This window comes from Antedon bifida, chromosome 7 (genome assembly GCF_963402885.1).
Source record: "Antedon bifida chromosome 7, ecAntBifi1.1, whole genome shotgun sequence".
Classification (NCBI taxonomy): Eukaryota; Metazoa; Echinodermata; class Crinoidea; order Comatulida; family Antedonidae; genus Antedon; species Antedon bifida.
The window spans coordinates 13,936,539-13,953,158 of NC_136232.1; the positions used below are offsets into that span (position 1 = coordinate 13,936,539).

The following is a 16,620-nucleotide window of genomic DNA, read 5'->3' on the forward strand; positions in this document are numbered from 1 at the left end:
TTTCTGTCAGCGCATTTTGGGTTCGCTCCATTTCCGAATTGCACTGTGACACGCGCGCTCATCATTTCCGATCTGTGTTGGTACGCGCGCGTTTTACTAGTGAATGCGGGTCAAATTGTACTATGGAAACGGCAATAATAAACATTCAATTGAACAGCTAAAACGAAGAAGATCGTTTTATACTGACCACATCTGCTATTATTAACTAGAAATCTAAGAGAATTAATAAATGGATATGCCAAATGGTAAGATAATTTACTTATGTAGTATTTTTATTATATAATACTGTAATTGCATTGATTATTAAATTGATTTAGGCCTATACTGTACAACAATTCATTTTCATTTCTTTTGTTATTAAGGTCCTGTGCATAAGTTTGGGACTCGTCGTAGACATGAACCGAACAACCGAGAGCGCTCTCTCGAATTACCGCCATCGTTTAGAAGACCTAAACAAGTTCCAGTAAATTCAACAAATGATTCTGATGCTGGAACAATCAGAAACTTGCTAGCAAGTGCCCGTTCTGAGATTCAACGGTTTACTGATCTGATGTCCGATTACGTCGACTTAGCCGATAGACGAGTTCAAAATTTACAAGAACCACCGGCTGGTGCTTTCCCCGGAGGAACGACAGATGAAAAAATACAATATTATGAAAACAGACGTCGGATGTGTGCAGACGCATACGAAATGAGTTTGAAATCAAGAAAACGTGATGAAAATGCGAAGAATTTACAGATTTTCCCAGATGACGGTTTTAGAAAGAGATATTTTCTGAGAAAAGAAATGAGGATGGAAATGAAACGCGAAGCAGGGGAAGAATTTGCACAGCGATGCGAATACATAGTTGAAATCAGGCAACGTAAATTTAATCGTGCTAATAGTGTAGCCGATGTTCAAGAAGTTGCACATTCCCGCTCAAATGAGGAGTCACAGACGTTACTGACTAGAAGACAGTTAGTTGAGAGCGAAGATAGGAATAGAGTAATGGATCATAGTGCTGGTGATGGAGTAACGAACCAACACCAAGGAGATGTAATGGTACGTCGTGACGAGACCACGACGCCAGCCATTGATGGTGATAACGCAACAGTAGGCAGTAATCAACAGGAAGGTACTACTTCCCAACCTCGCCGCCACCGTTGGCGAATTCGTGTGCCGTGGCTTCGACGGATCTGGCGATGGGCACGCAAGCATCGACGGCGAAACAGCAGAACTATCCCGGATGCTGCAGCAGACAACCAATAGTGTTTTTTTTAACTTTCATGATATTTGTATTTCAAAATGTGAATTAAACAAGATTTCATAACAAAACGAGTTTTAAGTATTATTGTTCACACACAAGAAGCTGGAAATAATTCCAAAATCAAAAGCTTAACATTTCTTAATAGCATGGTATGTACATCATACCTCCCCCCACCCCCCCACCACCCCATACAAAAAAAAATACACTTTTTCCTCAACGTAAACAAACACCTATTTCGACACAACAGTCTACTGTAATTTTTTAGCCAGCGACTCCAAAGAACCTCGGCCTTCGCAATGTCTTGTTTCTGAAAACAATACTATGCGGGGATCGAGGTTTAGGTACATGAACATGGTATACCAATTATTTATTCGACCCAACTCCCCACCCTTAAACTCACTCTGAAACGAACGCGATACCCCTATACTATATAAACTATCAATTATAGCCAGGAACTTGTTGATTGCACTTTTGTCCATTAATGTATGAAAACATTGTTTTGTCGAAGTTGATAATGTAAGCTATTCACATTAAATTAATATTAGGATAGTTTTATGTTAACATTATTGCGAAAATATCAAGAAACAAAAACAACAGTTGTTGCTGAATGCAACCGGCAAAAATAAACCGGGAAAGGGGGTCCTTTCAAATTGAACAGACACTCTGTTCATTCTAAATTAAGCAATTTATTCCCTCTGTCTCTTTTGTATTGTCTCACACTAGACATTATTCGTACATAAGATAGCGAATGATTCGGTTTGGTAGTGGAAAGCGAACTTAACTTTGATAAGTCATTTCGGCCAAAATAGTCGCGAATAAACAACATGGAGAGATGTTTCAAAGACCGGGGAGTATCGTTCATTGTAATCAGGTGTGATCTTAGAGGCTCTTGCAGCTTCTCGAATGCTCATGCCATTGCTGTCATAAAGACAAACAATATGTGATCCTTCAATAACAACACTCGCTGGCTCTGATATGTATGGTAAACCAATCAGAAGTGGTAGGAGAGTAAATGGGTCATCTCGACTGAAACTTAATGTCCAGACGGCTCCGTTGTTAATCAGAATCCTCAATTTCTCGCTACACATGCTGTCCATGGCTTCCAAATCGTTATTGAAGAAGCTTTGCAACTTCAGCAAGACGTATTCCATCGGTGTTTCCCCACTTTCTGTCAGCGCATTTTGGGTTCGCTCCATTTCCGAATTGCACTGTGACACGCGCGCCCATCATTTCCGATCTGTGTTGGTACGCGCGCGTTTTACTAGTGAATGCGGGTCAAATTGTACTATGGAAACGGCAATAATAAACATTCAGTTGAACAGCTAAAACGAAGAAGATCGTTTTATACTGACCACATCTGCTATTATTAACTAGAAATCTAAGAGAATTAATAAATGGATATGCCAAATGGTAAGATAATTTACTTATGTAGTATTTTTATTATATAATACTGTAATTGCATTGATTATTAAATTGATTTAGGCCTATACTGTACAACAATTCATTTTCATTTCTTTTGTTATTAAGGTCCTGTGCATAAGTTTGGGACCCGTCGTAGACATGAACCGAACAACCGAGAGCGCTCTCTCGAATTACCGCCATCGTTTAGAAGACCTAAACAAGTTCCAGTAAATTCAACAAATGATTCTGATGCTGGAACAATCAGGAACTTGCTAGCAAGTGCCCGTTCTGAGATTCAACGGTTTACTGATCTGATGTCCGATTACGTCGACTTAGCCGATAGACGAGTTCAAAATTTACAAGAACCACCGGCTGGTGCTTTCCCCGGAGGAACGACAGATGAAAAAATACAATATTAGGAAAACAGACGTCGGATGTGTGCAGACGCATACGAAATGAGTTTGAAATCAAGAAAACGTGATGAAAATGCGAAGAATTTACAGATTTTCCCAGATGACGGTTTTAGAAAGAGATATTTTCTGAGAAAAGAAATGAGGATGGAAATGAAACGCGAAGCAGGGGAAGAAGTTGCACAGCGATGCGAATACATAGTTGAAATCAGGCAACGTAAATTTAATCGTGCTAATAGTGTAGCCGATGTTCAAGAAGTTGCACATTCCCGCTCAAATGAGGAGTCACAGACGTTACTGACTAGAAGACAGTTAGTTGAGAGCGAAGATAGGAATAGAGTAATGGATCATAGTGCTGGTGATGGAGTAACGAACCAACACCAAGGAGATGTAATGGTACGTCGTGACGAGACCACGACGCCAGCCATTGATGGTGATAACGCAACAGTAGGCAGTAATCAACAGGAAGGTACTACTTCCCAACCTCGCCGCCACCGTTGGCGAATTCGTGTGCCGTGGCTTCGACGGATCTGGCGATGGGCACGCAAGCATCGACGGCGAAACAGCAGAACTATCCCGGATGCTGCAGCAGACAACCAATAGTGTTTTTTTTAACTTTCATGATATTTGTATTTCAAAATGTGAATTAAACAAGATTTCATAACAAAACGAGTTTTAAGTATTATTGTTCACACGCAAGAAGCTGGAAATAATTCCAAAATCAAAAGCTTAACATTTCTGTTTAAAAAAAACTCCTAATAGCATGGTATGTAACATCATACCCAACATACAAAAAAAAATACACTTTTTCCTCAACGTAAACAAACACCTATTGATGATGTCATATCACTACCATATTTGGAAATATCACTGCCATATTTGGGCACATCACACTTTTTTTTTGTCAAACTAGTTTGATAGTGTAGACAGCTTTATGCCATGAAGCAGTATCGTTTCATTATAAATTTTATGATCAAAGAATAAAACTGGAAGTATATGCTGCATGGATCTGATGACATCGACAAAAGTTCTATCTGGTGGTCAAAAAATAAGATTTTGTGTTCCTATGTTTGAGGTAATGGCTGCAATGGGAGAATAAAAAAGTTGAAAGAGTACATAACACAATAAGTGATGAGACTAGTGCAGATCACCTAAAAAAACTAATAGTTCAAAATTAGTTTGCTCCTGTATTGTTTCATAATTACATTTTAACAATTCAATAAAAAAAAACTATATTTTATTTAAGGTGTATACTTTATTTCTTTAAAAACAACAAAACTTTAAATTTTTACATATAAACTAGATATTTTTCATTCGCGTCACACAATATGCCTACGATGCTAAAGTGACTGGCATTCTTTGAAATATTTTCTTAATACTCATCCAAAAAAATGCAACAATAGTAACAGATCAAGACGTGTTTGAGTTGTTTAGAAACTACACAAAATAATATTAACAGGCTAAATAATAAAAATAATAAATAAATGTTAACATTTTCGTTTCCTTAGCTACTTCTAATGAACTATAATATTTGGCACAAATTTAATAAAATAAATTACATATTAATAAACACTATTCATAACATTAAATCATGTCTGTTTATCATTATAAATATAAATTCACTGTCTTTCTATACAAATTATACCCTGCATTAACACAGAAATGTTTTTACTATCACATACATAAGCAAGAAATATTGTTACCGTTACAAGCACACACAATGTGAACAGTGTTCACAGAAATTTTTTTTCAAGTTTGTTTGATTCAATGTAGAATTTCCTTTTAAAAATTGTTACAAAAATAGTTTTACTAAATGCAATTAGGGAAACATTATATATAATTATACTGTTGAATTTCGGTGAAATCTGCAGTACAACCGTTTAGCAAGACAGTTCTCAAGACTACGTATGACATCATGATTCTGAACCTTGTTGGTAAACATCATCTTGCGGAATGATTCATTTGTGTCTAGTAGTTCTACCATGTACGTAAGGAGAAACGCATGACAGAATTCTTTTAAGCATTCAGCATTGTAAAGCTAAGAAGATAAAAAAAAGATATATTTAGCATTTTGTAACAAATTAAGAATCTTATTACATTGTTACATCACACAGGTTACTTAAATTTTTATACAAATAATTTCATGAGGTGAAAAAAAGAATTATTAGTACTATTGCATGAATGTAAAACAATCATTAGTATTATTCTACTTTAACAAGTGGCTAGACCAGGCCTAAACCACTTGAGAGGCAACACTCCGATTTTGGACAATTACAGGCGGCATGACACCACAGGTTGATTTTTTAACACGCAGTCAACAGCTTAGCTGTGTGTCAATGGAGTTACTAAAGGCCATCTTCAGTACTACTTTAATCTATTTATTTACAAGATTATTCATGAGAGTATCCGCTTATACTTACCATAGCATGTCTGTAGATTGTAGTAATGTTGTCACACGTTATAAGGCGACTACACAAAATTTCACAGTGTCTTTGTAATCCTTCTAACATAAAGTAATTAGAAGCAGCCATCAACTATAAATAAAATATTCAATTCAATAATAAGATCCGTGAAAAATAATGATAGTGGAAATATAAGTAAGTAACTTCAGCATGAAATGTTGGTTAAATACCATCGAAAATTAAATGTGGGGTTATGATTTATGGCAAAAACTCCAAATGAATTGAGATGAAGTCAGTGGTGTAATGCAGAGGCCCCTGGTTTAGGGACCCTAAGTGGCCCTCCCATAAGCTCCAGGGCCAGTGGGCTAGTGAGCTCATAGCCGTTAAGGCACTGGCTAAAGTAAAATTAGTAAAATTGAAATTTACTTTAGTTAATCAGAATAATTCTAATCATACTTCCTTGCATTGCTTTCAAGTGGGAACCAAGATTATGAGACAAATATTGTTAGCCTACCTCAAGAACATCAACCTGGTCGATTCTGAGGGAATCTGGTGAGCCATAATACAAATACTGCATGACAAGCTGTAACAATCAAAGACAAAATATTAAATTAGGTTATTTTTATAACAATTATAACATTCTAATTCTAAAAATATTCTCATATAATATGTGATACTGTAATTTCTATCATACCCAGTAATTTGGTACCACAAAAAATGAGGAGGTTGCACTTGAATTCAACGCTTTTCAATTCAAATCTAAATTAATTAATTATTTACAATTTTACCTTAAATATCTGATATCTGAAGTCAACAATCTCTACACATGGTTGACTGCCCTCTGTGAACTTATCAGACAGCATCGCCTTGAATCGTTTTGATGCGGTCACTAAAATAATCTTATGAGCATAAAATGGCCGTCCTTCAATAATGAATGTTACATCCGACATCTCGCGATTATTTACATATTGAGGATCTGTTATAAATAAATAGAGAATAAAATGTAAATCAGTTGCTGTAATGAAGAAGTGTTCTATTGTTTAGGAAGGTACATCACAATAATATACATACCTATTCTAGCACTTTGTACAATCTTCAGTGGCTCAATTGGGCTTAGCGGTCCACTGCCATAGAGATTGGCCAATATGGATGCCACTTGACTTGAAGCAACGTCTTTCTACAAACAACATAAAACCATTAACATATTAGACTTTATCACTGAATGTGCTGTTTTTTTTTTAAAGCTATAAGATTTTATAAATGTTTAACTATAAAATCCATACCTTGCTCTGTTTAAGAATGTTAAACAATAGCGGAATTCCTTCTTCCACGAACTGTTCATCATATTCGTCAAACTTGATAGAGTCAAAGTCTCTTAATAGACACTGTATAACAGTCTTTCTACGGATATGCTTTGCCATAAGTATAGCATTGGTCCATGTTGTTATATTCCAGGCAACACCTATACTCCTCAACTCCATCGTAATGTCAAGATAACCATGCTCACAGCTGTTGTACATTGCTTCCTATAAAACAAGTAATATCATTGTTTATAAAATATAGACTGAAATGTTATTGTGTACCATTTAATTTACATTACTGACGTAATGCTAAAATGAGACTTCAAATGTATCTACCTGCAGAGCAGAGGTGATCTTGGCTGGTGATGACTTCCAATCATTTTCCTTTGAAGTACAATCATTTCCTTCAGCTAAAATCTCTTCTAACGACAAAATATCAGTTGGTTTGACAAACTTTGGCTGCTCTAGAAGCTTGCGCAGCACATTTCTGCCAATGGAAAATGTTCAAATTTAAGCAATTGTTCATAAGTATAAAATAAAGAAAATAAATAAATGTCTTTACAGGGTGATGGACAGTTTTCTGTTTCTTCTATTGGATTTTTAGTCGCGTGGACGCGACTCTATAGTTCACTATGTCGGTCGGTCTGTCTGTCGGTCCGGTATCACTATGCATTTTAGCATGCGACTTATGGCTGTTGGCCTTGTTTTTTATCCGAATGAGCACAAACATCTCTGTTCAGAGAATGTAGCAAGGTGGTCTACTAGAATATAGAAACTCTAGTATTGATCATTACCTGTGGCCATGGGCAGCAGCCAAAGCAAACGAATTACTGTGACCTTTGGTTGTAATTCCGTTCTTATGCACCGTGGTCATGTAAGGGTCAGCACCATAAGACAACAGCAAAGAGACTAGTTCATAATGACCTGTGAATAGTAAAAATGGATTATCAATTAAATATGATGCAAAAAGAAGCATAAGTGAGAAAAGAAGATACGATTTATAAACATGGCACAAATATGTTAGGCCTACATACTGTACTCTCCTAACATATAGATTTCAATGACCTCAAATATCTCTTACACCAGTTTATCATAAAGGTAACAAGCTAAACTGGAAGTATTTTGACATTTTCTCTAGAAATAGCTTCATTTGACATATTAAAATTGATAACATAGTGTACAGTATATTGAAATATAATACCATTTTCGCCCAGCAAACTCCAGAGTTTTCCTAGGAATGTGAAAGAGGTATCATTACTAACCTGCTGCTGAAGCTAGTTGAAGTGGAGAATCAGTGTAGTTATCTTCAGCATCTTGTATTGAACCTTCAACGTTAGCACCAACTTCTAACAACAATTTAGCTACAGATACATGGCCATACGCTACAGCAAATGATAGCGCCGTCCAGTGTCGGATTGTTGAGTGAGCACACGGATAATTTTGATAAGAGCTTGGTACCTGAAAATATTTTTAACATTTAATTTTATATAATATAATTATATTGATTGATAAATAAGAAATATTACTCTTTAGCATTGGCAGATCAGAAACACTAAAGACTGAGGAATAAGCACCACTTTTTTGATTACAAAAGGGTAGACTGCAACCACTGGAGAATCACATAAATCAGTGACCCGTACTTCGATGCATGACATTATTGACCTGCACCTCAATGCATGACATTATTGAACTGCACCTCGATGCATGGCATTATTAACTTACTGGAAGATCAGGATTAGCCTTGTGATCCAGAAGCGTTTGTACCATTGCCTCATCTCCTCTTACACAGGCAAACATCAAGGGAGTTAATCCCTGTAAAATATGAGAAACAATAATAATTTTTACAGATCTCTCTATAAAATTATAGAAATTAAAGGGGAAAAACTAAAACATAAAACTGAAGTGAAGAGAAACAAATATGATGACGATACAATGTATGATACTTCCATGAATACAGGATGCAATGGGTATTTGAAATTGGATCAAATTCTAAAAGGCAAATAGTAAAATAATGTTGGATTTCACAAGCTTTACCTGATCATTGACAGTATTAATTCCTTTAGGCCCAAGTATTGCGATTGCTTGACCGACAAGGTCAGTCCTTCCACATGTTAGCATTCTAAAACCAAGGTCCTGCTGGAAACGACTGGCTGACTGACTGGCATCCAGATGACGAGAGGAACACAATGAATCATCAGTTCTATTGAATAACATAACGAAAAGTTTAGTTACAGGTTAGCTCATAAGAAGCTTTCTAGTAGCTCTCATAGGATATGTGTAGCAGTAGTTTAGTATTAATAATGTGTTAACTTGTTAAAATTAAGGCATGAAAAATAAAATTAGCATACAGTACCTTAGGGTTCTTACAGGGGTATCGATGCCTGGTAAAAGAAGTCTGGCAGCTTGTCGTACATCATCAACATCCACCAAAGAGCTAAGACGATGTTCACAGTTTGCAGCTGCTACACGAATCCATTCCATGAGAGGTGGGAGCACAGTGTATGGCCTGTAAATCAAATATTTTAATATGTAATTAGTATTGTTATATAAAATTATGAGTAGTAGTAGTTTGCCATAAGCAGATCATACAGTTTCTGAGCTGAGGAAATTTGTTGCACTGCAGCCAAAAAAAAAAATTATTACACTATTTACCGTTCTGAGTTGATTTGAATAGCAGGTGGTTCCAAGTTGGGATTTTCATTAATTTCAAGTTGATGGCAGCGCATATAGTAGTATAAAGTATGAAGTGCATCAGGACTCCATGTTGTACAATAACGACCATTTAAATTACTTGAGATCCGTTGCTTACTCTGTTGATAGTGCATCGCACGACAAACAAGATCACCTGAAACATTAACAATTGAAGGTTAAAATTTGCACATAAATAGAAAGTTGGTTGTACAAAATTGGAATACCAATAGACCAACTGCTATGTAGGCCTACTGACATTGTTTGTAGAGTATGAAAACAAAGCATGCCTAGTACAATTATATTTTTAAGAACAATGAAGATAGCATCCTTGTTTCTCAACATTTTAGTACTCTTACCTAGTTCAGAGATGCTTCCTACACACGTTGCTAGAAGACTTTGCTCAAGTGTTTTAGACATCTCCAAGCTTCCATTTGTTTTGATTTCCCTCCTGCTTTTGGTTTTATTTGTTTCATTTCCAGTTTTAGAATTCCCACTTACAGGTGGCAGAGCAAGAGCTCCTAAAGAAAAAATGAATATTTAAAAACTTAATAACATAATTAATGAACATGTCAAATAACATCATTTTACTTGAATACATTTCAATTCTTAACCTTCATTTATTTATTCATAAGCGTATAAAAGGGTATAGAACAAAAAGCCAGCGCTAGTTAAGGTTTCTCTGAGTTGAAAATTGCATTGCTACAAATATCAGATTTTGTATAATTTACATTACTAAAGATAATTATTACAGTTGTTTGTCATGGTTAATTTTTTTTATCTCTCTATAGTTCACTATGTCGGTCGGTCTGTCTGTCTGTCTGTCGGTCGGTCTGGTATCACTATGCATTGTAGCACGCGACTTAATGGCTGTTGGCCTTGTTTACCATAGAGCTATGCTGTTTCACTGGCGGAGTATTAAATTATATTATTATGCAAGTTACAGTATAATATTGCGTATTAAAATAAATTGAAAATACGAACATTATTTTGAAAAGTAAAAATATTCCTTATTAAATTGACAGACAGAAGTGCTTAAAGCACTTACGTACAGAAGCACTTAAAAACGATGTAAAAGGTGATTGTTGCTTTTATAATTTTGAATGGTTTTGTTATCATTATTGCTTTAAAGCCAATATACATTGTGTATGAACAGGAAGTTCAGCTAAAAAATACATATTTTTCTTTCAATCTTTACTTGTAAAAGTACTTTTGTATTAAATTAATAAGTTAAATCAGAAACTGAAACTAAGTGTAGAACATACAAATATCAACACCACATACACGCATACACTTATATAATCCATACATTTTAAAGGAAATATAAAAATATATTTGTATATATTTCTAAAATACTAAATAATATCTTTATGATTATGAGAAACCCTAAATCATTCATGAGCAATAATAATGTTGCCAATAAAAAAAGATGAAAGCCGCCTCGACCACCAAAGACTGAACTCCTACTACTAATAAAGTAATAGATAACTTGTTTACGCGGTTTATTCAGACTTTAACACCTTATATTGTACTCTTTGTCAGATATATTACCTTTATCCAGATGATCTTGTTAAAGCTACCAGTGTATATTATGTTTAATTATTTATTCAATGAGAAGTGGGTGTCTTATTTTAAAATATTTAATTCCTCAATATATTTATCCTACAATGAAAACATGATTAAGCGAAGATGTTTTAAATCAGTGATGCTTAAAGGTCACATATTCTATAGTAGATCTTGGGATAATAATACCAAGTTCATTTCATGGTTGGTTTGGTTGTGTTTAAACAGATAATCATTGCCATCTCTAGTAACCAATTAAATCTTCAAAAAACGATCACCAGCGGTGTATTAAGTGTGCTTGTTCATGCCGAAACATTATCTCTCAATTCTCAAGAGAACTAAACAAAACAATAAAGCACCGAAGATTTTCAATCTAAAATAACTTTATCACGGGAGAGGTAAAAAAATAGTGAACACATAGATAGTAACAATAATTGAAAATAAGTTTTAATATTTTGTTTGAAGAATTGCACCCATATGTCCTTTGATTTATCCCTACGCCTACTATAATTACCACCCACATAATCCCCTACACTATACTTCTTACATTACTCATTTAAGGGTGTGTCATGTTTCTCATCACAGGCATTGATTATTGAACATTATCAATGAAAACGAAGTACTGTACCCTACATTTAGTCCTACTGTACATGAATATGGATCCATGATTCCGAGCAGGTAATGTACCAGTTCAAAACCTATGCTATGTATGTACAGTACTTTTAAAGCTACATTTATACTTGTTCCATTGTAAAAGTTTTATATTATGATTTTTTAAAAAAAATGGTGCCATCTTCCATTTCACGTAGTGTGAATGTAGCTTTCACAACATCCTTGATCTGCCTCAGCATTACAACGCACCTACAGTACTAAAGCCATGTGAAATAACTTTTTAAAGTTGTCAAGTATGCCATGAAAACCACAATTTTGGCTGTTTCAAAAAAACTGAGTGAGAATGCCTATATCTAACAGATAATTCAATGATTTTCTAATTAATTTTTAATAATTTTTAATACAGTAGTACGCCAGAAGCCTAACCATCAAGAAAGGTTATACTGTAGCTTAATTTGTTTATAAGAATCATTACAGTATTAAAGATACTGTACATTGTCCCCTTACAATTTTGCAAAATGGCCTATTTAAAGTCTGAGCTTTTATTTTGTAGGTAGTCAAAGTCAAAAGCGATATATTTAAATGTAGAAAAAAGTTACTGAAAAAGCTTATTATAGAATACAAAAATATTATTGTGATTTAGATTATAGAATGGCAACAATGTGCTATATTACCTTGCGTGGATTAGTGATTTATCAATGGATATGTTTGTGCCAAAAATGTGCAGGGAATTATATATAGACTACAGTAGATAATATGAAACTGTATAGATCTTCTATTATTTTCAACTTCATTATCAATTACAATAATGGGAAGGATGGCAGCAGCTTTTAAAAAACAATCATAACTCAAATGAGGTGAGACAAAATAAGTGATGAGCAATCAAGCACATCTGTGACTCACTGCACTGCTGTTGGCAATGTAATTTCATATCTTGCTTGATCACATTATACTTTTGTTGACAGTGGGGGGCTTATTTAGAAGTCCATGGAGGACAAGTTGAAAACGTTTAAAATCACGTATACATGATCTATGAACCGGGCCAGGAACTATCAGTCACACAACAGACACACCAAGCATACCACAACAGCTGTCATGGTGATCTGAGTTCAACTATAATTCACTAAATATTAGTGATTAATATTAAATATTTTAATATTCAATATTTATCACTAATGCAAAAATGAAACTTTAAAATATACTACATAAACCCTATAATTAATTTTTTTAAATTAAAAAAAGGTTAAAAAATCTTATATAATAATAAAAAGAAATTTGTTTCTAAGGTAAAAACATTCTAAAGTAAATTGTAAGACAGAATAAAATTTATACCAGAATTGTTCAATACTATACCTGTAGAATTACGTCCACAAACAAGATGTTCAAATGGCTGCAGCACTCCCCACAGGTCACAGTCATTGGCAATTCCATATTCTAGTAAATCTATTGTCAACGAAGGTCTATCCTGCATTTCGTACGTGTTCATTGAAACTCTGTTATACATCTCCACTAATAAATTTTCCATACATGCTGCCAGATAGACTGCAGACAACTCATGAACTCGTAGTCCAACTTGTGTATCTACAAGCCACCTGTAGAATTTACCAACTGAAAAAATAAGTCCAGCACGGGTGCTTTTAGTTTGTTTGTACTGTTCTCCATTCATTTGATATAACGAGAGAGCCTTGAGCGCAGAGTTTAAGCAACTTTCAGCCAACGTTTGAGAGAAGATAATCTTTATAGCTGTGTGGATTTCATTTTTACTGCATTTTTGATAAACGGAGCTTAAACGTTTTGCTTCCTTGGCAATTCTTAGCAAGGGTCTTTGGAGGAGATACGACAATCGTTGTACAATGTCTAATGGTATTTTCTCGTTAACGTGCCGTGTACGTGTATTTTGCAATACCATCAATATGTGTTGGTTGTTCCATGGCACACGCTCCAAATCTACCATGCGACTAAATTTTTCAACATATTCATTGTCATCTGTAAAACTTGTGTTCAATGTGTCAAAGTTTCCCTGATTATTTGGTTTATTTTCCTGCAGGATTTGAATGTTAGTCTTCGACATGGAAGAGTTTGAGCGGGAATGAGATGAATGACTTGTAGTACAGCTACTCAAACCAGAGTTAGAACCATCAACTGAGAAATGCATTTGCTCAAATGCTGAGCTTAGGCCCATCATACCTGCCATTTTAACATCTGCAACAGTATAACATCAAATGAAGTTTCTTAAAGCACTGAATTTGAGACCTGAAAATAAAAACACAAGCAATTACCTACAAAAATTGCCACAAAAGAAAAAAAGATATTAGAAAACAGAAATATGACAAATATAGAATTGTGGTGGAAGTTTAATTTCAACACAATATGTAGTGAAGGCCTACTATAATTTATAATTTCCAGAAAGTAAAAGTAGGTATCAATACTACTGTACTGTAAATCATTTAAAACTATAGTTTATTGTAGCCAAAAGAATACCGTATGTTCTAAATACTGTATTGTTGCATATGAACCATGCCCATAGCAACATATTGCAAGTCTAAGCCCTAAAGATATGTTAGCCAACAGTTCCTTGGGGAGAAAGTGAAATGTTCTTCTGTTACACGGCTCAGTGTGCCAATTAACTTTAAAATAAATTTACAACTTAAACATGTCAACTTGTATTTAATTGTAACATAAAACAAGCATACTGGTTGGTAAAGAAAAATTAAAAACAGATTGTAATAATATATATTACATTAGTTTGTGTATATAGTATTAATTAACAGTGTTCTGTATGAATAAAAATAAATGTTCTTGACATGCTTGTCTAGACATTTCACATGCCTAATTTGAAGCAGCAACACAAACTTATATGAATATAAAATAGGATGACCATGACTATTAATTTTTATAATACACAAAACTGATATGGATAAAAATAATAAAATGATCCCATAGTTTTCTAAATTTGAAAATACAGTTTACTTTGATAGAATCACAAACAATATACAAACTTACACAACTTGTAGTTGTACTATGTAAGTTTCTGGAAGGTTGTATATCAGACAAGTTTCAAGGCTTCTGAAGTTTATAGAAAAGACATAGTTGTACAGTATTGAATATATGACAATTTCATAGATTATTAAAATAATTTAAGTGTAGCCAGTCCATTTTTTGTTGATGAATAGAAAATGATTGTTATTTGTAGCATGCTGCGCAGGCTTTTCACAATTCACTCTACAGTACAGTATGTTTAGTGCTACAGTGTGTACACCTCTTTTTACCTACATTTTGCATAGGTTATCAGTTCTAATGAAAAGTATCAAGTATTTGGATACATCTGGACCAGAAACATCTTTTTAACCATTTTAGGCACACATAAAATTCAAAAGACAAATACAACCAATTTATCATGTCAAAAATCTGTACCTCAGTTTGTTGATAACATCATTTAAAATCAACTGTTAATAAAATAATAATTAAACAACACCTTGCCACCTAACATGTTGAATACATTTGGAATGTTACAAAATTCCCCAAACAAAGACTAGTTCAAGGTTTTTATAAGCAGATTTTCCACCAAATGTTCACGATCTATAGATTGCTTCCATTGTAGCATTGTGTTTACACTATTTTTTCTCTAAACTTGTGGAGAATGGTATGCTATTGTTACAATAAGCTTAGTGAATAGGCAGATTAAGAACAAAAATAAGACGTGTGAATGTTATTGAAACTTATTTTAAAAAGTAGCAACAACTGCGGGTGGTATGATAATTGTGCAAACACTTGCTACACTTAATGCAGCTGGGAAATCCATGTTGAGCTGATTATGAGCAACCTATTAGTATCCTAGTTTCAAAATATTTCTACTGTACTTCTCTCCAACAATGAGAAAGACAAGGTTTTGAAAAACGTTATGAAGCTACAGCTAAAACAAAAATGAAATTAGAGCCTCATTAACAGTTTTTGATGGTTTGTAAAAGCTATTCAGCTCCATCCATCCTCTAATACTGCTCCTACTACTAAACACCACATCCACAAGGTAGTATTTAGAGGGTAGGTTCTGTTATATTTAGGAGTGAGGTAATAATTATTCAGGGGTTATGTTGATGCATCTAGGGTTAGGGGAATGTTGTATGTATCATTGTGTAGTGCTTAGTAGGACCCTTTATTGCTGTACTGGAATACCAAAATAAATCTGGGCTTTCTAAACTTAGGCCTCATATATGAGTTGTATCAGGCATGAGTAAAGAAATGTCCAGGCAACTGAACTGAACATGTGGTCCTGGAATAGGAAGGCCTAACTTCACTACACTATCATCACTTTATTTTGTTTCAATGAAAAGTCTCTACTACTACTAGTAACTACTACATATATTGCAATGAAGTAACTTATATCTTACCTTTAATTACTAAAATTAAATTAGTAAAATCATCACACACATGTTATATCCTGTAGAATACTGATATTACAGCATGTATGTACACTGCCTTAATACTAACAACTACAAAGCAACTAGGTCCTTGGCTACTTTATAAATCTGTCTGTTTTACTGGTACTTAATTAGTTAATGTCTCACTAAACTCAAGCATCAAGACTTTTCACACTACTAAACTGTGCACTTCTCTCTATTTAGCAATGAAAACGAAAGTAGACCCTTAGGCAAGGCTAATTCTGATTGGCTAATAGGCAATGGACCATTCTCACTATTAGAATAGGGGTGTTTATAGTAATTTATATGCACAAGACTTTATGGTACAGCTTGATGTGGGTTTACAAGGAATTTACATACTGTATAATTGTATTAAAAACAAAATAAATTTTTATAGCCTCTATTTTGGAACCTACTCAATCAATATTGTACGCAACCTTTAGACTTAAATTAAGTTTTGCAATGTTACTGTAGGCTTATGCCTTCTTTACTTCATACCTATTCTAAACAAGTGGTGATTTTCAAAGTGCCATACAAAACACCAAAATAGCCATAATTATTATTAATTAATTTATTTT

At 34.3% G+C, this 16,620-nt stretch overlaps 1 protein-coding gene across 1 annotated transcript; it reads right to left on the reverse strand.

The window, feature by feature from the left end:
• Positions 1-4,293: 4,293 nt before the first annotated feature.
• Positions 4,294-16,225, reverse strand: LOC144849179 (ankyrin repeat and BTB/POZ domain-containing protein 2-like). Its single transcript, XM_078706209.1, has 16 exons — positions 16,013-16,225; positions 12,978-13,877; positions 9,809-9,970; positions 9,414-9,606; positions 9,115-9,267; positions 8,796-8,961; positions 8,484-8,573; positions 8,024-8,219; positions 7,556-7,685; positions 7,098-7,248; positions 6,744-6,986; positions 6,532-6,637; positions 6,249-6,436; positions 5,975-6,043; positions 5,479-5,592; positions 4,294-5,096 (listed from the first exon to the last, which is right to left on the reverse strand). The coding sequence occupies exons 2-16, from the start codon at positions 13,816-13,818 to the stop codon at positions 4,899-4,901; spliced, it is 3,000 nt and encodes a 999-aa protein (XP_078562335.1). The 5' UTR covers positions 13,819-13,877; positions 16,013-16,225; the 3' UTR covers positions 4,294-4,898.
• Between the last annotated feature and the right edge of the window lie 395 nt (positions 16,226-16,620).